At 36.3% G+C, this 23637-nt stretch overlaps 2 protein-coding genes across 8 annotated transcripts; one reads left to right on the forward strand and one right to left on the reverse strand.

Annotated features, from left to right (window-relative positions):
- Window positions 1-348: 348 nt before the first annotated feature.
- Window positions 349-10951, reverse strand: lamp2 (lysosomal-associated membrane protein 2). 5 transcript variants are annotated; one of them, XM_077236309.1, is made up of 8 exons: window positions 9937-10070; window positions 7947-8081; window positions 7722-7766; window positions 7471-7679; window positions 7219-7356; window positions 5830-5884; window positions 5317-5487; window positions 349-1995 (listed from the first exon to the last, which is right to left on the reverse strand). In XM_077236309.1, exons 1-8 carry the CDS (start codon window positions 9980-9982, stop codon window positions 1844-1846), a joined length of 951 nt encoding a protein of 316 aa, XP_077092424.1. In that variant the 5' UTR covers window positions 9983-10070; the 3' UTR covers window positions 349-1843. The 5 variants fall into 5 exon arrangements, with proteins under 5 accessions (XP_077092424.1, XP_077092423.1, XP_077092420.1 ...); XM_077236308.1 differs by having other exon boundaries at window positions 7722-8081; XM_077236305.1 differs by having other exon boundaries at window positions 7471-8081; window positions 9937-10099.
- Window positions 10952-11354: 403 nt separating this feature from the next.
- Window positions 11355-23551, forward strand: cul4b (cullin 4B). 3 transcript variants are annotated; one of them, XM_077236316.1, is made up of 21 exons: window positions 11402-11791; window positions 12037-12287; window positions 13194-13309; window positions 13393-13496; window positions 14129-14198; window positions 14351-14424; window positions 14557-14719; window positions 15487-15576; window positions 16118-16200; window positions 16282-16349; window positions 16465-16583; window positions 16678-16870; window positions 19635-19739; window positions 19834-19944; window positions 20048-20133; window positions 20226-20333; window positions 20484-20597; window positions 20785-20890; window positions 21090-21262; window positions 21350-21502; window positions 22383-23551. In XM_077236316.1, exons 2-21 carry the CDS (start codon window positions 12116-12118, stop codon window positions 22476-22478), a joined length of 2304 nt encoding a protein of 767 aa, XP_077092431.1. In that variant the 5' UTR covers window positions 11402-11791; window positions 12037-12115; the 3' UTR covers window positions 22479-23551. The 3 variants fall into 3 exon arrangements, with proteins under 3 accessions (XP_077092429.1, XP_077092430.1, XP_077092431.1); XM_077236314.1 differs by having other exon boundaries at window positions 11355-12287; XM_077236315.1 differs by having other exon boundaries at window positions 11385-12287; window positions 20048-20118.
- Window positions 23552-23637: the final 86 nt, after the last annotated feature.

Consider the following 23637-nt stretch of genomic DNA (forward strand, 5'->3'; position numbering starts at 1 on the left):
TGATGATCCTTTTCGTAGAATAAATGACAAAATGTTGAACCCATAAATCATACAAACAAAAATATCAGCACTACACACAATCTTCCATGCGGTCATGTGCATCTGATAAGCAGTTCTTGCTGTAATGCTGGTCAAAGAGAGACACTTCTATTCCAGTAAGAGAATCATTTATGACAGCAGTAATTTTTATAGGAACACTGCTGATCGAAGTCCATCAGGGGAAGCTTGGAGATTATGACTGTAAAAGTCATGTAAACCATGCAAGTTTAACAGATCAGGTCTAACACTGGGAAATGTTGATTTCATCAAGTCAGAGAGCAAGAAAGGGAACCAACAGAGGAAGAAAACTATACAAAAACAAATGCTATTTTATTGAAATTTTTCCACTTTGAAACTTGAACCAACATTCTTTACTTAACAGATATAGGTCCAATAGAACAAAAAAAATTGCAACTAAAAGGCACGTTATAGTACAACAATGATATTCTCTTTAATTGTGTTTGTTTTAATAGCTAAACCCTTTGGGCAGGAAAATAAAATAAAAGTATATCCATGAAATTGTCTGGGTACATTAACATTTTCACTATGCTGAGCAGGAATTAGACTGAAGATGGACTAGAAACTGTAGCTTTGGTCATAGAAACGGTGTATTTTGTACATTGTATGGGTGTGTTCAGAGAAATGGACAACTAAATTCACAAACCCATGTACAAACAGGCCTATTTAACACTTCCAACATTCCCTGAGAGGGACCTAATGAATCAAAAGCATAAATCAACAAAATCCTCTTTAAAATCCTGGTAAATTTCACACACACAAAAAAGTGTCCCTTTATAATACAATGTGCTAAGTGCAAGAGTGTGACTTATTAGTTCTGCTGATTAAGAAAATGTGCCAGTATACTTTTCACCCCCCACAAGATTACAATTACAGAACTAATTGGGCATTTACATTCAATGGTTAATAATCAAGGGATTCCTAATTCAAAACTTGCATCATTCATAATAGTTCACATGAATTTAAGTCACAGCAATCAGAACGGAGCATCCTTAGAGCAAGAAATCAGGGAGCTCATCTTTTTTTTCTTCATGCATTTAACATACAGCACAATGCCAGGTTATTTAGACAGCCTGTGCTTACACTAAACAAATTAATCATGCCAGTTGACATTGCTTCGAGTGTGATTAAGCAGAAATATACCACATAAGTCATAAAAAGTTTAAATCGTAAAGAGGAAATTAAATGATTAGAGCAATTAGACATGTTAAAAACTGGTGTCATCAGCAGTTAGCACCAGCAAGTGAGGAGGGTCGAGCAGTTTGCAGGGCAAAAGAAGAAGCCAACAGGACCAAAAGAGAGGAGGAGGAGCAAATATAAGTGGAAAAGGACAAGCCGTGGTTAGAGGTAAGATGGCAGCAGCTTGAGTTATACAGACTGGTAACCAGTGCGACTCTTCCGCCGGCCAATCAGGTAAGAGATAAGCACTAGGAGGATTAGGAAGCTGAGAGCCACACCCACAGCAATGGGCACGAGAAAACTCAAATCAGAATCCAGAAAGCATTCCTCCGCTGGGAGAAAAGGAGAGAGAAAGGGGCGGTGAGTGACATTCACAACAGAACTAATGGTTCAGTCAGACCGATGCAGAATAGGTTAGATTGTGCCATTCAGGCCTACCTTACAAAATCACCACATCATGTTATAAAATGTATTGGCAAGAAAATACAAATTCATATAATATGAATCATTTCAAAATAATTTTCATGTGCACAAAAAGACAAATAAAACTGATTCCTGAATTTCTGCAAGATTTGTCAGCACTTGCATGGACACTTGACATTTTTGATTAAGAAACAAATTGCTCATAGCCAGAGGTTTGACTTCTCTTTCTTCCAATCAGATAGGCCAGTAAGACAATAACAATGAGGACAGCCAGGGCAACTCCCACCGCTATAGGGACAATGAAGTTATCAGGCTCATCTGCTTTGCAATCCTCAGCTGAAAATAAAGAGAATGAGTAAGGGAAAACAGCCATTATGTTTTAAAGTGTTTAAAAATTCTTTAACATTTGCATGATGTTTGTGTTAAAGGATGAAAAGATGGCCCACACCAGTTTTAATGTATACACAATTGTTTTTCTACATTTATTGCAGCTAAAAGCTGATTAAAACAGCCATTTCCATTGCAAAACAAATTCATGAATCATACAATTTTAGGGTAGTCAGATAAGGAATCCCTTTTACAAGTTTGCTGTCAGAAAACGGTCACAAAAGTATGCGCAGGAAAAGTCAAATATAGATTCATTTTATTTAAAAAGTGATTGATAAGTGATAGGATGGCAAGCAAAAGTAATCAAGCAAGGCACAAAATTTGAAGGTTTAATTTATCCTGGCTATTGTGAAAAACATTTACACAAGATTCTGTGCAGGTGCTGCATAGACTAAATTAGAATGGTGCATAAACCATGGAAAAATTCACCACAACTGAAAGGGGGAAAAAAACAACTGTGAAACCTAGAGCCATTATATGCGATAAATGCTAAAAGAATATAGACATAAGAGAAAGCAAATAACATTCTGAAAAGGCTCAGCAAATGAAAACCAAAACAAGTCATGTATAAATTGGGGGGGGGGGGGGGGGTTAATCAATCCACAGCCACTACCAAAAGTGGGTTCAAGCTGGTGCAAAAATTGATCTCGCAGCAAATACAATTCACAGTAGTATTAGCAAAAAGCAGCATATCTTTTAGGCTATAGTAGCTGTAAAGAATTCAAAGTTACTGTAAAAGCGAACAAGATTTTTAATTTAGAACTCATCTTCCCTTTTTAACCCCAAAAAAAACAATTTACAAAACATTCCCAAAAACTATTTAGTAACAGCATTTAAATGCAAAAAAACAACAACACCAGGCCTACTTTTATTACAATGGTTTGCGTTTTTAAAATGCTTGTCATGGAAGTTTAAACATCGAAGCATTTGTTTTTCTGTTCTAGAATTTCAGTTGTTGGAAAAGGCCATCCAGCATTTTTAGATGTTTTCTCAGTGTAGCAATCTCCCGCACAGCCACTCGAAATACAAGATGACAGACACATTGCAAAAGCGCATGATCTCAATAAAAGTCAGTTGTCCAGCCACTATAGTGCACAGTAACAAGCCGTTTCTGGAAGTAATTTTAATATTTAACCAAAATGCTACAAGACAGGTGAATAAAACACTGTTTCAGTTTAAAGCTGTGGATACAGTAATGATGGGCACAAAAATAAATGATAAAATATTCAAATGAACAAAATTGAAGGAATGTCTAATAGAAGCAAGTGCAGGGTCTGATATGGAGCAATGAAACTTTAAATTAGCCACACAACTTTGTTCTTGCATATGAATATTTTGAATAGCATGGTACTACGACTTGCACTTACGATGAAATTGTAAAAAGACGATGCACTTACTTCTTACTGGGGGTGTGGGGGGGGGGGGGGGGTGATGCAGACAAAATGTATTCACAATAGGGAGCTCTGGTCCTGGAGTGCCACTGTATCTTTAGATTTTAATGTGTTGCAGTTTAAGGGGCCAGTGGATTATTAAGGACACATTTTTTTTGCCTCCTGTGGCCCTGTGTCAGTTGCCAATTGAGATTGCACAAAAACCCACAATATTTACAATGGTCCAGGAACAGATTGCGCATCCCTTAAAACACTCAGGATTTGATTCTGTTGCATTATAATGTCTGATATCCAACATAGGTCCTTCGTCGACCAATCACGTATGCAATCACAACAATGAAAATCAAACCAGCCAGAGCGGCACCAACAATGATTGGGATTAAGAGGCTGGTGTCATCCATTGAACATTCATGGGCTGCAGACAAAGAGAACATCAATGAACATAAGATGAAGCTGCCATCTTTTCATTAATACCACTGCAGATATTCAACACTTCAGAAATAAATCACAGACACTTGATCTGGTAATACTGGGACATTTCTTTGAGACCTCATAGATAGTTGTAGAATTAACCATTTGTTATAAGAGAGAAAAAAAGCTATATATAGAAATAATGTGTGCTTGCGCAGCAAATCAATATATTAGAATTACTTCTGAAGGATAATGTGACACTGAAGATAAATAATTGTTGAAGCCTTGGAGAGACACTTAAACATCCTTTCCTCACAGTGAGCATACAAAAAGTAACTTATTCAGATCTATCAGGATTGATTGCAGGAAATTTCAGACCTGTCATTCATCTTTCTGTTTAAGTCAAGTAAATTTTGCATATACATCTTACTATCAGTTATCTTGGTGTAGCTATTCACAACCATTCTGATATGATCACAGAAACAATGAGTCTCATTCACAAAGCATACGCATAAATTTGAATGAAATGTGCATATGAACGATTTTAAGAACAAACACGATTTACCAAAAGTGTCTTAATCTATTCTAAATTTACAGAAAAACATTGGAACTGAAACCACACGTATGCAAAAAGCACTTACTCCCATACGGCCTTATCATATTAAGTTATTTCATCCTAAAATGACTAATTATATTTAAGTACGTTGCATTAATTGGATTATATAATCCAATATGTAAAACTATATAAATACAATCCATCATAAAGTTAAAGTAAGAAAAGCCGCAAGGTTTCTCTGAAGAACGCAGATATATGCGCGTGTACAGCTGGCTAATGAGAGGTCTGTATAAAAAGGTGTTGTGAGAACTAGCAAGAATGGCACACTCTGCATTGCTCAACGACCAGGCGAGAGCACATCTGCAAAAAGCATTAAGTTTGACAAGTGATTAAAAGCTGCAAGGAGTGTGCACGGAACACCCTTATATGGAGATGTTTGGGCACGTTTTACGCAAATGACTAACCTTGAGCACATACCCGCTCATTTAAAACTCCAAATTCACACATCAGAATGAGGTAAAAAACAAACTCATGTGAGTTCAAATGGGTTGCGAATTAGGTGGAGATTTTTCATGAGAATTTCTCCTATGCGTACAAATAAGAAATAATCTACGCAATAAGTGAATGAGACCCAATGGGTTTATCAGATTGCTGTGCCTGCATTTCAAAATTCACATCAACAAGTGAAAGATTCACACAGAACTGCTTTGGTTTTCCAGTGGTCACAAACCACTCTGAAAAGCAATGCGCATTGAAACTGAGACTGAGCTGTAGTGGGAGTAGAAAAGTATCCGATAAGTTATAGCACTAAAGGACACAACGCATATAAAAAACATTAATGCATAACTGGACTAATTCCCTCCGATGAGGTAATTGGCTCAGCTTCATTCTTTAGAAATCACAAACGCATACCTGTGCCAAACATGTTCTTCTGGACTGCGAAGGGCTGCACTTGTAGCTCGAACGTGTGGACGGTAAGCTTGTCGGAGATGTTGTAACTCTGCTCTTTCCTGCACATGTATGAGCTCCCAAAAGATGCCTCCCACAGAGATAGATTATGATTGGAATCCCTGAAAATGCTCCCTGTTGAGGCCACAAATCAGAGGACAGAATGTGATTACATAAGAAATGCTGCATCTTTAAAGGTGCTGCATTTCTCAATATATTTGCATCATATTGCTTTAGGCTGATAGAGAATTTCTGTAGCGGTCGATATTGGCCATTTCATTGTCGAGAGTGGAAATTAGTGAACACATTTGAGCATAATCACCAATTTAATTCTGGTAAATGTAATCTTCAGCAAATATCCATTTCTCACTGTAAATTATAATAGTGATGCCTAAATTCACTTGTAACATTAACTTTTAGGTGTTGCATTAACTTTTGGCCATTTATTGGCAACAGTTTTCACATTAAAAATCTTACCATTTCCAAGATCAACAGAGAAGGTCAAAGCATGTAGATGAAACTTCTGTGAAACCTGTAAAAACAAATATAGCAACCTGATATAATGTTGTAACATGTTGAATTGGCAATTTAGTATTAATTTGTATTAAAACTTTAGATTGTGAAGCATGCATGGACCACCCCAATCCCATCCTTAAACCTAACCCTCAGTGGGGCGCGAGCAGATCGTGCAAAAATTGTATTGCACAAATTCATAAAAAGAAACCCACAGTGTACAATACTTTTAGACCACCTGTGGTGAAAATCAAGTTAAAGTATATAAGCCCATGTGGTGTTTTTAAAATGTTTTAGACCAAACCATGATGTGTTCATTAGTCAACACCATTGCGGAGTAAGTCAAGGTGAATCCTGTCAAAGTGCAGGGCATTTCCTATTCTTATGTTTGTTTATAGTTTAATGCATTGCCAGCTACCCCGGCTATATTCATGGTGAGACTCATTTGATGAAAAAAATTAAAATAGGTTTTCAAATTTTATTGTAGATGAACTCTTTGACTTTATTTTTCAGTTGAGTCTAATCAAAATATGCTTCAGTGATAATGGATTCTTGCACGAGCGCATCATGGAGGATCTTCACCCGTTTACAGAAACATGAGTTAGTCTGGACTGCCCTATTTGACTAATATTATCTATTATTCTTATGCTCGGTGGGCATTTTAACACATTGAGCAAAAGAATGCCTTTAGGAAGGGACAGAAAAATTAGGTTTATATAGCGGGTGGATTATGTACATGAGGCGTGTTACGATGTATTGATGTATTATGTCTTTTTCCACTGACAGTCTCTGATGTTTAAAGCATTAAGGATGCTGATTTTAAGGAAGTGGTCTAACTCCCGAGAAGATGAAAGGGAACATGGTTTGTAACATTAGCTACACATTATTAGCCGTTTAATAACAGTCCAGCAAAAGGCTAATTATATCAATTACTGTTATGCGTCTAACGTTGTAGTGCGATTTATAAAACGCATTACCATTCTGCTACATCAACTTTTAGACAAGCCTGAATAATTCGCTCTTCCTCTTTCTTCTGAATCAGGTTCTGGTTCAAAAATATGGCTGAATTAAACCAATATTTCCACTTGCGTTTATTACAGTTGAGCGACTAATTTGCATTTTCATGGTTCTGCATATTCTAAATTTAACAAGGTGTAGTTAAATTAAGCCATGAGGAAATTCACAACAAAAAAAAACTCATTTTATCAAAGATGAGTTAAGGGACAAAATTGACTGCAGGGGGACTTGAAGAACTGCCAGGAGTGTGCATTAGTCAGAAGACAAAAACAATCCAACCCAGAACATTTACCTCACTTATGACAATATATTTGACTCGCTTCTTTAAAGACTTACGTTTGTGAAGACAAAATGAACAGTCATTTCCTTTGACTTCAGTACAAGGGAAGAGTCACTTCCACCAATTCCACAGGTTCCACTTGCTTCCGTTACATTAGGACTTGGGTCAAGATTAAGAGTCTGAACGCTGCCATTCTAAACAGAAAGAATAAAATAAGACTAGCAGTGGCGTGAGAGTTTATTACAACAAATTTGCAGTAAAAGATAACAAAAATACACAGTCCTCTATACAGATCGTTTTATACATACCCCACTTATTTTGACGCTGAACTGAAGGCCCATTTTTGCCAAAAGACAGGCTGAGACATTGTCAGACTTGACGCTGTAGTTTCCAACAGTTGGGTTGGGGACAGGAGGAGTGGTCGGGGGAGGAGTCGGGGCTGTTGTAGCATTTGGGTGTGTGGTAGTTGGTGCTTGAGTGGTAGAATTTGTTGTGTTGCTATGCATGGTTGTTGGAGGTTCTGTGGTGGCATTAGTCGGCGTGTGTTGTGTGGTTGGAGGTACTGTTGTGGCATTAGTCGGCGTGTGTTGTGTGGTAGTTGGAGGTACTGTGGTGGTATTAGTCGGCTTGTGTTGTGTGGTAGTTGGAAGTACTGTGGTGGTATTAGTCGGCTTGTGTTGTGTGGTAGTTGGAAGTACTGTGGTGGTATTAGTCGGCTTGTGTTGTGTGGTAGTTGGAAGTACTGTGGTGGTATTAGTCGCCGTGTGTTGTGTGATAGTTGGAGGAACTGTGGTGGCATTAGTCGGCTTCTGCTGTGAGAAAGTTGGGATCACACCAGCAGGCATGACTGGGAGTCTGCTTGTACTGGTCTCTGCTGCAGGTAGCAGTGATGTCACCAGATCATCAGCATGCACAATACCTGTGGAGGGTGAAAGCAGAATATTAGAAATGAATGCATTTATTTACACATGCTTCACATCGTTGTGAATTGTGACACTGGGAATGCACAAACCTGCCCGTTTAACTTTTCAAAATCTATTTTAACTTATTGTATAATAAACACCATAAAATACATGAAGACAGTTACTGGTTCATCTTACCCAAAGTGAAAGAATTGAAGCACGCCAGAGTCTTTCAACCACCTCCATGCATAGGGAAATAAAAACCGCAATCCAAGCACATTCCAAAAGCTTTCCTGACAGCAAACTGACTCTAAAAGATTGAATTTGATCTGCTGTTGTCTAGGACAACTGACTTAAGGCTGAAATAGGCCTACACAACCGCTTTTTACCAGATTTTTCTTTGATCTGCTGATTTTGGGCAGTCAGTTCAAATTTCAATAAAAAAAAAAGGTGTAAGATGGGCACAGATTTTGTAGCTTCAAACTATTTTATAAATATCAGACATGTTTGATATTGAGTTTCATCTAAAAACATGTACTGTCTGTGCAAGTACTACATTTGAATTTCTTTGCGACCATTTAAAAAAAAAAAACTCTAGATGAATATGACACATTTCAGAATGTCTCAATTTTTCAAAAACTAAGTACTAGGACATTACTCTTGTCATACAGTTTTTCACATAATGTATATAGCAGGGAACCATTCAATTTTAATGCAGCGACTGTCTTCATTTGTCATTGAATGACTTTGATTTGAATTTGTCGGATGAATTTCATCTCTAAGCAACAAGGCGCACATTTATCCACAAGTTTGTGTTCAGAACGACCTAAATGCCTGGTAGTGTGTGAAACTCAATCATTTAGTGTATGATGCCCAGTTTGACTAACCACTTACAAATCTGGCAAGTGCATGATGCAAAGAGTTTTAAAATGTGTTAAGATTTTAAAATTGTGTAAACCTTTCCAAATTTAAGATCATGGGCACTTGGTGACTGTCCCATCGCTTGATTAAATCATTAACCTGGGTCATCACACAGAAACCCATCACATGAACAAGTGTGGCAGATAAATACACAGAATAAGCACTTCAGGGTCACATGCTTGTTACTTTAAATGAGTCAAGTGAGAAGATTACGCTGAAAAAATAAAACAATTTTTATAAAAAAAATTGCCAAATTGATGTTAAAGTTGGCATTCATAAATATTTAAACACGCCAGTCTTCTCAACACAATGATCTCGGTCACAACGCATTTCATTTAATCTGATCATATTTAACACTTTAGTTAACATAAGTGCACATGATTTACTGGCTTTATTACTACCTAGCTTGAATTAACCCGGCGGTGTCTGAAAACCTAGTGAACTTCCAAATTAGACACCAATAAGATACTGGATATCAACACTTTAAATGTTGAGTCCAGGATGCCCATGTAAGTTAAGTTAGACAGCGACTGGGCAGAGAAACGGCCAGGAGTTTGTATATAGCTCAATGCTCATAGTTTTACTAATTATACAATATTCAACGTTTCCTAAACATTTTAACTGTTTTTTGTTTTAACCTAAAATCGCTGCTACTGCTGATGGTATCTATTAACGTATTTTTTAAAATAATTTATTTATCACTTGAATTGTATAAATGGTTTTTAAAACAATGCAAAGAATGTAAAACCGATATAACACAAGCTGACAGTCTTTATGATTATCTAACGCGCTTGCTACTGGCGTAGGTAAAAATTCACGCTAGCAGCTAATGCTAAAAGGTTCTCGCGCTCCTGTGGGCCTGCGTAAACCTCTCAAAAATAAACTTCAATGTCTGCTTTTGAAATGTGACACCATCTGAAATGAAGTACTCAACAAAATAGTCGTACGTACCACTCAGCAGAAAAAAGAGCAAGGTCACACAACCGCGGACAGCCATTGCGACGGGTTGATGGTTCCTCAGAGCAGACAGAGAACGACGCCCGAACTGAGTGTGACCCGGTTAAGCAGCAGCTGAGCGTGTGACTGTGAGCTCAATCTCAATCTGCTCTCATTTAAGTCATATGACACGACTGCTCTCCTCCTCCTGCACGTGCCCTACGTCGAGTTTACGAATTACTGTTGATTTACCAAACCTGTGTGTAATTAATAAATCAGACACAGAAATGTGTTATTCCATCCTGTATCAGAGCCCAATTAATAAACAGACCATTTGTCTTGTAAACAACAGTAACATACAAAAAAGTAAAGTTTTTGCTCTGTGTGAAGGTGTTAATGTTATGAAAAATAGATATATGTTCTGATCACAAAAAACTATTACAAATATTATTATAGACATTGTATTATTAATACAAAAAAAAGTATCCATGTAAGTGCTGATTTCCTTCTGACAGTCATGTTTAAAGCACATTTTAGCATCTTTTATTTTGATATGTTGTGCATAAGTTTTTTTCTCAAGTTGACAATTAGCGTTTATAATTCTTGCTTTATTAGCTTTCATGTGGGTGAACATTTAATTTGAGAAAAGTCCTTTAGCCTCGTGTGAAATGCAATATCTGAGGCTAGCTGTCATATTTGTTTCTACTTCTTTTGCAGTGAATAATTTATAGTTAGGATCCTCATTGTTGAGGTCAAATTTACCCTAATTGGATTCAATACAATTCACAAAAAAATCACACTACAAAAACACATTCCTCTGGTAAAAACAGCACATCTTGAACACTGATACCTCTCACACATTCAATAAATAAATAAATAAATAAACAAACAAACATGAGAACATATGATTCACAGTTTTCATAAAGTATTATAACTTTTTCAAAGGTTAGCTGAACATTTGTTGACCATTTGTGACCCAATAGTGGGAACATTATACAGTAGGCCTATGTTATAGCCTACAATTTATTTCATCTTAACAAAATTTTTAAATCTCAAAGCGAAAAAATCAAGGAAAGCAGAAATAAGGCAGCAAAAAAATCAAGTTTACATACAAATTGTAATTAATCATTTGTATGAAATTACTTAAACGCATATAACATCCTGCCCCCATTCAAATGTGACAAATTGCCCTGACCTGACATTTCTGGACAATATCCTTTAAAATTGTCAGTAAAAATAAAACTTCATTATAATTGGCCTCAAAAAAAATTAATAATATCGACATTTTAGCTTGACGTATATAATTCACAAACATTATTGTAATTTAAGGCAGTCTTGAGTGAAATAGGACTATTTTTACAGGTGTTTTTGAGAGTTTTGGGACTGGACTCCGCATTATGTATTGGTGCCCCCTGGTGGAAGATCGGAAACGTCAGGCCGCGCACCTCAACAACAGCAGCTGCGCACAGCAACGGTCGAAAGTACTTCCGGCGGGTCAGCGTCGCCTCTTAGAAAAGTTACTATTTCCCCGCAGACTTGTCCTCAAACCGAAAATACCAGCCTATTTTCCGAGCAGAAACACAGCGTTCAGCAGAATGCTCTAACGCAAACAGCCCTTGGCGAAAAACAGTTTGTAATCCAACGGACTTTGTGCAGCGCGCCAGAGTGTGTGCTCGAGCGAGAGGAAGCAGTATTCAACCATCTTTCCTCTGTTGGCAATAACAAGAGCAGAGAAGGGTCCAAGTGGGGCTGCACTTCTCATTTTAAACTCTTTTTCTCTTTAACCACACACACGGCGCCGCGAGGTTGCACTTCCCCCGACCGAGACCGAGGAATATAAAGCGTCCAAACCAGGGATCGTAGCATTAACGTTAGTAGATTAGCGATTTGATTTAGTATTTCTTTTTTCATGTTTCCAACAGGTTTACCTTCCCCTAACCCCCCACCACCAGCCCAAGAGCCCAAACCGGTAGCTTCTGATGTCCACAACGACAGTAGCTTAACGTCTTCTAAGAAGAGGAAAATTAACAGTTCAGAGAAGGAAGATATTGCTTCGATATCTTCGTCTCCTAAAGCCATTTGTAATTCCTCATCCACAACATCCTGCTCTTCCAGTTCACAGCAGCTGCAGCAGCACATCCAGAAGAAGTTGAGGTTCGAGGACCCGCTGGATTTGATCGGGCTGGATGTGAAGATGGCCGAGGAGTCGTGTAACCCTGCCGAATCGTGTTCAAAGGCGAGAAATGTGTTCCTGACTGGAGGTGTTGGGCATCATGCGAACGGACTGACCAAGTCTGTGGGCTCCACCACCTTCTCCAACAGTAAACCCGGTGCTGCGAAGAAACTTGTTATCAAGAACTTTAAAGGTAAGTGAAGAATCGTTTGTCCCCCTCTTCTTTAGAAACAGGCTGTGTTTGTTTTAGTTTCTCAACTTAACGAGCTTTGACCAAAGAAATGTTGTCCAGAAATATTGCCCAGTACAGCCACGACCTAATGTAATAGTAAACAACTTTAATAGTTGGCTTATAAAAGAAAAATGCTGTGCCAGTGTCACGACTGAGATCATCTTTTAATACGCACTTTTTTATATATAGACGTTTATTAAAATCTGACTGCTTGAAACACGAGTTTCTTTTGTATCTAAATGTTTCTAAACATTCTTTCCTTTTATAATGTTATATATACATGTAATGTAAATTTTTCATATATACAATTTTTTTTAAAGTAATAATTTTTAAGGAAGTATTCATGTGAATGTTTTAACAGAAACACCAACCTCATGTTTCTGCTTTTACACTCTTAAAGTAACATCTGTTACAACTTTTTTTTCTCAAAATGAGGGATGTCAAAAATATTTTCAAAAAATAGTATTCATCATTGCTAATCATCAACATTATACTTAATTTTCATCTTTACATTTAGTCTCAGTGGCCATAATTTTTAAACTCTGAAAAAATCATGTTGCTTATTTTAAAGCATTAATAAAAGTTAATTATTGTTTTAATATACTTACAGTAAACAACAATTGTGTCAGACATATACAGCTAATACAGTGGTAAACAACTTATCTTATGCAAGGAAGTGCTGCTCTCATGAATAAGACCAGATCTGTACTCTCTTAATTATAGACTTTATGTAATTTGCATCTGTTTATGGAGGTATATAACTAGTGTAAACCAAATCAAAACCTGCACGTAATTGAAACACAACCAGATTTAGTTTCTTATGCAAGCTAACAGTACACGTCCTTTTCTTTTGTTATACTTAATCAGAAAAGCCAAAACTACCAGAGAATTACACAAATGAGACCTGGCAGAAGCTGAAGGAGGCAGTAGAGGCCATACAGAACAGCACTTCAATTAAGTACAATCTAGAGGAGCTCTATCAGGTATGCTATGTGTTTTGTGAATATATTTGTTTTGTCATTTAGTAATAGAATCTAATGTTATTTATTCCCTTTTGTCTTTCCAGGCTGTTGAAAACCTGTGCTCCCATAAGATATCTGCCAAGCTCTATAAACAGCTCAGAGTGGTCTGTGAAGACCATATCAAGGCACAGATTGACCAGTTCAGAGAATATCCTTTTCCTTGCTACACATTTATATTCAGTTTCTTGCTGTATTTTTAGGGTAACTAAGTGAAAGTAAAGAACATGAACCAGGGCTCAACAGGAAAATTATTTTTCTGCTGGTTAAAAGTTTAGATTTTTTTACTTATCCTTTCTACACTATGTAGCGTAATAATGGCCCCACCAAAAAAATGTATACGTTTATTAGAAACGCATTGTACACTGGCCTTCTAATGTTTGGGGTCGGTAAGATTTTTGAAAAGTCTCTTATTCTCCCCAAGAGAAACCAAGATTTCTTTGATCAAAAATACAATAAAGACAGTAATTTTGTGAAATATTACTACAATTTAAAATAACTGTAAATAAATTATAATGCTTTTATGTTTCATTAGAAATTTTCTTAAAATGATCTACACCAAAATTGTTTTTCATTTTAAATAATAGCTAAAAGTTTGATTTGAACCCCATCAACTCTTTTGCTAAAAAACAACAATGATGGCAGCAATGGTGCAAATGAACTAAAAATATGAGGAAACATTTTGAGAAAATTGAGAAGTTCAGTCACTGGTAAATAATAAGGACTGTCTGGACATAGACTGCTAATCATAATTGTTGCCATTTAACTTAACCTTTGTCCTACGGATGCCCTAGACAGTGTTCTGTTCCTCAAGAAAATCGACAAATGCTGGCAAGATCATTGCAGACAAATGGTTATTAAAGTAGTCTACTCTAGACATTTCCTCTCTACATTTATTTTGAATAAGTTGAAAGTTGTGTTTTGTATTAAATGCTCCTATGTTTAGTTATTTACCTATTTGTAACAATGCTTTTTATACAAAACATTGTTTGTCTTTTCTTGTAGATCATGATTAGGAGTATATTTTTGTTTTTGGATCGCACATATGTTTTACAAAATTCAATGCTGCCATCAATCTGGTAAGTGTCCATTGAATTTAAGATATTGAATTTGTAACGCTGGCACTGTCACCCTTGCTGTCTTTATTTACTACCAGTGCTTTGCTGCTCCTTCCTCTGGTGATTAAAGATACCCTTGTGTTTCATCTTCAGGGACATGGGCTTGGAGTTGTTTCGTTTCTATATCATCAGTGACCTGAAGGTGCAAAGTAAGACAATCGATGGGATTCTGCTTCTTGTTGAGAGAGAGCGGAGTGGAGAGGCCGTAGACCGCAGTCTCCTGAGGAGTCTTCTGAGCATGCTCTCAGATCTGCAGGTTAGATCACCTGCTTTCTCATGTGTGCTCGAATGAATGTTCCCGGGTTTATGATGCTTTTATGGCATAATTTTGAAAAGTAATCAATTAAGTGCAAAAAACTTAAAGTAAGGAGTTTACTTGTATTTCTTACAGTCTGGTTTGTAAGAAACCAGTATTTTGTACAGTCTGGTTAATTTGGCAATGTATTTTTATATTTGCTAGGAATATGAAATATTTAGATTTATATTAAATGTTAACTTTCCCTTAGAAATGTTTTTTAAATTTGCTTAACAATAGTATATGATGCAAAACATCATGAGTAATTATGTGTATTAATAAAAAAAGAAATTAGTGACGTAATAATGTAAGTGTTCATAATTCACATTTCTGCTGAACTCTCAAAGTACACTGTCCCATTTATCTAAAAGGAAATGTCTTTACTGTAAAGTTCTTAAACCAAGAGATTAGTCAAACATATTTTCAGAATTAATCAACATTGTCACACATTGATGTTTTATTTAACTTCGCATTGATCATGTAGCATATTTTAAATCATTAATGAAAGTGATTTATTATACTGATTTACTTAAAAATTGCTGTTTACTTTAATACTACAGGCCAGGGTTATTTTGATTTTCTGTAAGTGAAACAAAACAGTGGCAAATCTTGTACAGCTCTTGTGAGATTTTGTCTTGATCCCTGATATCATTCAGCCCTTAAATTGTGTGGCCAAACCTGTTAGTTTTATTATTGTTGTAATCACACCTTTGCTGCTTTTATGACAGATTTATCAGGATTCATTTGAGGAACGCTTTCTGGAGGAGACAAATCGATTGTATGCTGCAGAGGGCCAGAGGCTCATGCAGGAGAGAGAGGTGAGTTTCACATCATAGTGTTGATTTTATTTATCGTTTTATCACGATTCTGCGATAAGTAATTTTTTGGCATGTCTCATTAGGTAGAAGGTAGTTTGAAATGATACTTTGCTATAATATGGATTAGTAAAAAAAAATTGAATGATGTACTCGTCCTTGGAAATAGTTTAAAAATCATTTACACCCCTACTTGGGTATGCTGTTATTTTTTTTCTGTGAAACACAAACAGAAATTAAAAAATATTTTTCATACAGTCACAGTTCATTGTGACCATGGGCTGTTAAGTTCCAAAAAAGACAAAAAAAGTGAGGTATTCCAGGTTATTTGTTCTTGTCTTCTGTAGCCAAATGTTTTTTAAATTACCAGTCACACAGACCACTTTAATGGTGCTGTCCTGTCTGCTTTGCTCTATGGGAACTGTGATTGTATTGAAAAAAAAAATCTAATTGGAGATGTTTCACCAAATAGATAAACATTTCTTATTTATATTTTTGTGAGCTATACTTCTAATTAGATTTATCCCCTAATCATTTTTTTCAGGTGCCAGATTATCTCCATCATGTCAACAAACGTCTGGAAGAGGAGGCAGACAGAGTCATTACTTACTTGGACCAGAGCACACAGTAAGTATTCAGAGAATATGACTAATGAGAGTCCATAAATTGGGAAAAATAGATGTGAATGTTTATTATCTTAATTTGTAGAAAACCCCTCATTGCCACAGTTGAAAAGCAACTGCTTGGAGAACACCTCACTGCAATACTTCAGAAAGGTATCACCCTCATAGAATGAAAATGAATGGCATTGTATTTCTTGTTTAAATGGTTAACCATTCCTCAGAATTAAAAGTGATTTACATACGTGATTGTTTTCTTGGCAAACTCTAGGTTTAAATAACCTGCTGGATGAGAACCGTATTCAGGATCTGTCTCTGCTGTATCAGCTCTTCAGTCGTGTGAGAGGAGGCGTCCAGGTTCTGCTGCAACATTGGGTTGAGTACATAAAGGTGTGCAAGGGATACATCGAGATGACTAACAAAACCATGGCATAACACATCTGTATATTATTTGAGCATTCAGGTCTTGTTTTTTATGTCTCAGGTCTTTGGAAGCACAATTGTAATCAACCCAGAGAAAGACAAGACGATGGTTCAGGAGCTTCTGGATTTCAAGGATAAAGTCGATCACATCATCGATGTTTGTTTCATGAAGAACGAGAAGTTTGTAAATGGCATGAAGGAGGCCTTCGAGACCTTTATCAACAAACGGCCGAACAAACCTGCAGAGCTCATAGGTCAGTTCGCAAATGTTGTTTTCCCACCAATCATTAGCTATGTTTCCATCCAAAAGTTGTGAACTTTTGGGCAAAATTTTATTATCACATTGAACAATTACGAATAAAGCAGCATTTCCATCCCATGTGTTCAAGAGAACAAAATCGCCACTTCCTGGGAAATTGGCGCAAAATATCTGTAATTCAAATGGAAGTTGCTGCAATTAGAGAAGCCACTGTGGCTTCCAACATCATAAATGACTTGTGTCTCAGAGCGCGCAAACAAAATTCATCTGGGTGCCTGGTGTTTGGGAATGCAATCATGTGAGACACTTCTGGGAGGGAATTAAACAAAATAATTTTTTTAGGCATTGATTCCAGAATGATGAAACCAACATTTGAGATGCTGTGCAATGCGATTGGTCTACTGCTTAGTTCAGTTATCCAAACACATCCTTTGTTGAGGCAAAATAATTTAATCAATAAAAATTGATGGTTGATTAAGCAAGGTGTGCATTAGAGTGCATATTATGGAGGTGCTTGCAGCTCATGGTCAGAACACATGCAGAAAACACGCGTGGTTACGAATTATGCAATCTGCTCTCTAATCGCTCTCGTGGTACTTTGATGTCCTTCACCGATTGGTCTGTGCAGTGCCGCTTCAAGTCGAACACACCTAATGTATTCTAGCCATGTAATAGATAAGATGGGCAAGCCGTTTATTTCAAAACTTAATTAATCAAGGGTCCGAAAAAACTGAAATAAGTTATTTTACTGAACATAAGAACTACTTGTGTAAAGGCCACAATAAAAGCACATAGAATAAACAAGTAATACGATCCTAGTGGATGAGAAATCCTATAGCTTTGGCTAAGCCACTTGTCATGTCACTTAGGGATGCAGCGATTACCGGATTTCACAATTAACCGCGCTTTAAAACGTCACGGTTAATTAATCATAAAGACTATGCTACATCGAGTGTTCTGCACGGAACGGACATTTTGTAACTAAATAAATAATAAAACTAATAAACTAATAAAACCTAGTTTTGAATGACAAAAACTATGAAGAAAACCTATTGACATTTTCGTCAATGAGTAAAAACTAGATGAAAATGTTAGATAGTGACGATTTGGGAAGCGATCCAGTCAGAACTTATGGCCTGCGTTTGTGGTAGATGCGCACATTTGTACTGTAACGTGCTGATCCACCCACTCATCATTATAAAACGTTAAACAAATGTAAACCTCTGGGAGAATGAGTAGAGCAGACATATAGATCTGAATAAGTGACGATGCAAAAAAGATCTCTATTCGGTACAGTTTCTGTGCGCACACACCCGACCCGAAGCGTGCAGCCATGCACAATAGACACCTATACAGCAGGCGAGTACTGAATTGAGCTCTCTTTCGTGTCTGAATAGACAAATACACACAACATTATGGCTAAATGTCCGTTTTGGAGAGTATTCATGTAAACTATGTCGGTTATGTCTTAAACAGTTTTGAGTGAATCGGATGTGCATCAGTGCAATTGGATCCCCATGTCATTGGACATGATCCGACGTCTTAAGTGGATAATAAACCTAATGCGGTCTGTGTCAAGCAACAAAAGAAAAAGAGAAAAGCATTCACTGTTTGTTAATAGCTTTAATAAGGATTAATTATATTCATACAAATAAATATGTCTGCTTGAAAGAATAAAGAATGATGTATGCAAGTAGTTATAAAGAATGCATATATCATTCATTGAAAAGAAGACTGTTTTACTTTAGGAAAAGTGGTTTTAATTTTTTACATTTGTTTTCTTTTAAAAGAAATACATGGTTAATATTTAGCTTACATTTAATTCAATACATCAAAAGACTTTGTGTATTCTTATTTTCATTGGGATTTATTATCCCTTTATAGTATTATTTATGTTAAGTCAAATACCAACAAGATATTGTTTTCATGTTTTCAAGTTTTCTACCTCAGGTTGAAAATAAATTTAGATTAAACTAAACGCTTAATAATTTTGTGTTCTATTTCAATCAAAGAGCCCTGCAGCCTTTGACTTAATTTGTTATTTTTAAAAGGAAAATACTGGTTGTTTACAAAGCACTTCTCTTTAATTCCAAAGAAAGAGATTGATTATTGTTTGTCATTTTATAATTTTGTACTGTGTTGTGGCAGCAATAAATAACACATTAAAATCTAGTGTTGAGTGTTCATGTGATATTATACATTAGTAGTTTTGTGAAATTAATTGATGCATAATAACCGTGAAAATCGTTAAATCGTGATTATTTCTCAGACAATAAACGTACTTACAAAATCTGTAATCGTTGCATCCCTAATGTCACTCAGTGATCTAGGCATTGTCTTATGTTGTGTTTGGACTCGTTTAAGACCTAAATAAAGATATATATCTACTATGGTTTACTAATGTTTCGCAGAGTTACAATCAAAAACATGTCGCAAAAGCATCATGTTTATACTGTTTACTTGTGCGTCTGCGGCGCTTTTTCATACTAATGTTGGTTGGTTAAGGATTAACTGATTGTTAATTTAAACAATGATCGATTATGTAAATTTAAATCCCTAGCCTCATCTGAGCACACAAGTTTATGCGCATCTTGGTGTTTCCATGCAGCATTTTTTTCATGCAATATCCAAAACTGCGCATAATAATAGGAAGATGGAAACATAGCTATTGAGGGTTTTTGTTTGATTGAGAGCTTGCAGCTGATTGGATCAAGACACATATTAATATTTGCTAATGTTGTGATTCTTATGTTCTGTAGCAAAATATGTGGATTCAAAGCTCCGTGCTGGGAACAAAGAAGCAACTGATGAGGAACTCGAGAAAATGTTGGACAAGATAATGATCATATTCAGGTTCATTTACGGTAATACAAACTTAATGCTCTAATCCAAAGGCAAAGTTTTCAATTATTAAACAACTGTCTAAGCTTCATAGACTTTCTCATTTCTCTCTTTTAGGGAAAGATGTTTTTGAGGCCTTCTACAAGAAAGACTTAGCGAAGAGGTTACTGGTGGGAAAGAGTGCCTCTGTAGATGCAGAGAAGTCAATGCTGTCAAAACTGAAGCATGGTAAATTAAAATTTTCCTTTCATGTGTGATTCTTAAACCATACCATCATGCCATAGATGTTTCAACAAACTGAATTGTTATTTTTTTGTTTTTTTTGTTGTAGAATGTGGAGCTGCATTTACTAGTAAACTGGAAGGAATGTTCAAGGACATGGAGCTGTCAAAAGATATTATGGTGCAGTTCAAACAAGTAATGATATCTTTTTTTATTTTCTTTTATTTCAGTTTTCTTTCTTGTCTAGTTACATCTTTTAAATCTCTCTTTTTGAATCTGCACCTCAGCACATGCAATGCCAAAATATTCCTGGGAACATCGAGTTGACTGTTAACATCCTCACTATGGGTTATTGGCCAACATACGTCCCCATGGAAGTGCATCTGCCTCCAGAGGTCCGTTCTGATGAATGTTGAGAAATAGGAGCTTGGATCAGATATTCTTTGTTACTTAAACACGATAATAATAATTAACCTTATTTCTAATCAATTACATAATAATTAATAAATGATATATTTTTTAATACCCTTGCCTTTACTCTTCAGATGGTAAAATTGCAGGAGATTTTCAAAACGTTTTACCTTGGCAAACACAGTGGACGGAAACTACAGTGGCAGTCGACGTTAGGACATTGTGTTTTAAAGGCAGAATTCAAAGAGGTAACGCACCTTTTTATTTTGAAAATGGCAACTGCGCGTGAATAGCAGGCTATCAGTAGCTGATCATTATATATATATATATATATATATATATATATATATAAAACAAATTAACTACTTCTTGACTTCTTCAAAAGGCTTCTCAGAAAATTGACTGGTTACAAGAACTTTTTCTTGGTTTTCACAGGGCAAAAAAGAGCTGCAGGTGTCTCTGTTTCAGACGCTAGTTTTGCTTATGTTTAATGAAGGGGAGGAGTTCTCTCTGGAGGACATTAAGCTGGCTACAGGCATTGGTATGGATAATTGTGACAAGCAAGCTTTGTCTTGTGATTTGTCTTGTAAAATTTGTGTTCCTTTTGTTAAAAGACACCATTCCATTTAATTTTAATCTTTGTTCATAGTTAAATCTCACAGCCTTTTACAAACTTTTAAAGTGTTAAACAAATTTGACTAAAGAACCTCAGATAAATAAAAACACACTCATATTTGCAGAGGACGGTGAGCTGAGGCGGACTCTGCAGTCACTGGCCTGTGGGAAGGCACGTGTCCTTACCAAAACCCCAAAGAGTAAAGACGTGGAAGATGGAGACAAGTTCTCATGTAATGATGAGTTCAAACACAAACTCTTCAGAATTAAAATCAACCAGATCCAGATGAAAGAAACGGTACTGTCCAGCACACCTGTCATTTGATTGCTGTTGTGTGAAAGGTATTGGGCGCTTGGTCTCATCCTTGTTTGCTGTACCTCATAGGTGGAGGAGCAAGCCAGTACTACAGAGAGAGTATTCCAGGACCGTCAGTACCAAATCGATGCTGCCATTGTTCGAATCATGAAGATGAGGAAAACTCTCAGCCATAATCTTCTCGTGTCTGAGGTGTACAACCAACTTAAATTCCCTGTAAAGGTGAGATCACCGTTTTGCTTGCACAGTTAATCGAAGTTTTACTTCTGTTTGTGATGGCACATGGTAATGGATGCCGTGCAGCTAATATATAAACTGCACCCAATATAAACTGCAAGTGAGCAGCCAGGCAAAACAAGAATACTGCAACAATCACCAAGTCGTATACACAATGTAAATAAGATTTATTGTACAATGTAGACAGCTTTTTGCATTATAATAAGAGCATGTTGCACATTATTTGTGTGTCAGTTTTTTTTCTTGCTGTTAAGAGGGGCAAGTATCTATTAATGATTATACACTACTATTCAAAAGTTGTTGTTTTTTCCCCCCAAGTAAATTAATATTATTCAGCAAGAATGCATTAATCAAAAGTGACAGTACGGACTATTTCATAAATGCTGTTCTTTCAAACTTCATATTTATCAAAAGAATCCTGAAAAAAAATTATAATATATAAGAAGTTATTTTAAATTGCAATAACATTTCACAATATTCCTGTTTTTACTATATTTTTTATCAAATATATGCAGCCTTGGTGAGCATAAGAGGCTTTCTTTTCTCAAAAACATAAGCAATCTTACCTAATACCTACCCAAATTTTTCAAATGGTTGTGTATAAAAATGCAATGAAGTACTACAGGAACACCGTTTTCAACTTGATGTGTAATCTGTAGCCTACATAATGAATATGATATGCAATTTAGCAAAAATAATCAACCAATCAAAAAAAAAAAGTCTCTCCAGGCTCAAGAAATTGAATTGCATCATGAAAATATAAATAATGTTCTTAATGTCACTCTAACTGGAAATTAGCCCAAGACTCACTGTACCGCATAGAACATATGCCACTGCCACTAAAATTTGCTCCATCTTTTTGCAGCCTGCTGATCTGAAGAAGAGGATAGAGTCACTTATTGACAGGGACTACATGGAAAGGGATAAGGAGAATCCCAATCAATACAACTATGTGGCTTAGATAGAGAGAGAATAAGAGGGGAAGATGAGGGATGGTAGAAATGACAGGAGGAGGATGTTCTCAGTGACGTTGTTTACTTCCCTTAGCACATGGAACCCCTTGTTCCAGTTTTTGTTCACTCTACCATCTTCACCACAGTGACCAACAACTGAATCAGTTTTCTCTTCATGGATCTGACAGGGTAGGGTGTTTTATTTCCCTCAGAATGGAATGTCCAATAAAAAAAACAATACAAAATTATTTTGTTACAATGCTTCTAAGAATTGGACTATCCTGAGCTTAAAAAGAAAAGTTATTTATTTTCAGACTCAGTTCCATGGCTGTTGTTTGTCTGTTTTTTCTTTCTTTCTTGTCTTCATTGTTAACCCATGAAAATATCATAACATTACATGTGCAAAGAAAACCAGAGCCAGACTGATTGAATTTGACCCGTTTGTTCAGTCAATGTTGAATTGGATGCCAGTGTATGAACATTGAAAACAGGTTTCCTCTTTGCCAATGTTTGATAAATTTGTACAATGAAAAGAAGGTTCAGCTGATTGGTCACAAGCGATTTATGTTCTGTGAATGTGATTTATTAATGAATAGAACAATTGAGGCTGATTGGAAATTTCACGGTATGTGCCAAGATTAGATCAAACCAAGCACTTGTTTTGTTTGTAGGAATGTTAACGCTGCTAAACACTAACTTGTACATCTTCCTTCTTTTTGTCCCTCCCTGCCTACACCTTCTCACATTTTCTCCTCTTGTTTATTTTGTATATACATTTTACACACAATTTTGATGTTTGACACTCGACTACATTGAAACTTCATTCTTTCTGTGGAAACTCCGAACAAGCACAGCAGCACCATTTTATCATCCTAGTGTTTCCAAGTTTATATATCCCTTAAGTTCTGAATTGGGCCTGTTTACTGAGAAGCTCCTCTGTGTGGCATCACTGGATCTGTCTGTGGAGATTTTGGCAGTGGTGTTTTGAGAAATCATACTAAAGTGGACAGTCGTCCAGTGTCTGGAAAAATTATGCTTGTTTTTATTGCCTCAGAATAAACAACTGTATGTGTTTCCATGATCTTGTCCCTCTAATCAGTGATTGTGATCTTCCCTAAAAATACTGGATGATAAGAAATGGATAATTGATTCTAAATATCGGGGGTA

This window comes from Siphateles boraxobius, unplaced genomic scaffold, assembly GCF_051911475.1.
Source record: "Siphateles boraxobius isolate OS27281-9 unplaced genomic scaffold, OSU_SipBor_1 2, whole genome shotgun sequence".
NCBI classification, from domain to species: Eukaryota; Metazoa; Chordata; class Actinopteri; order Cypriniformes; family Leuciscidae; genus Siphateles; species Siphateles boraxobius.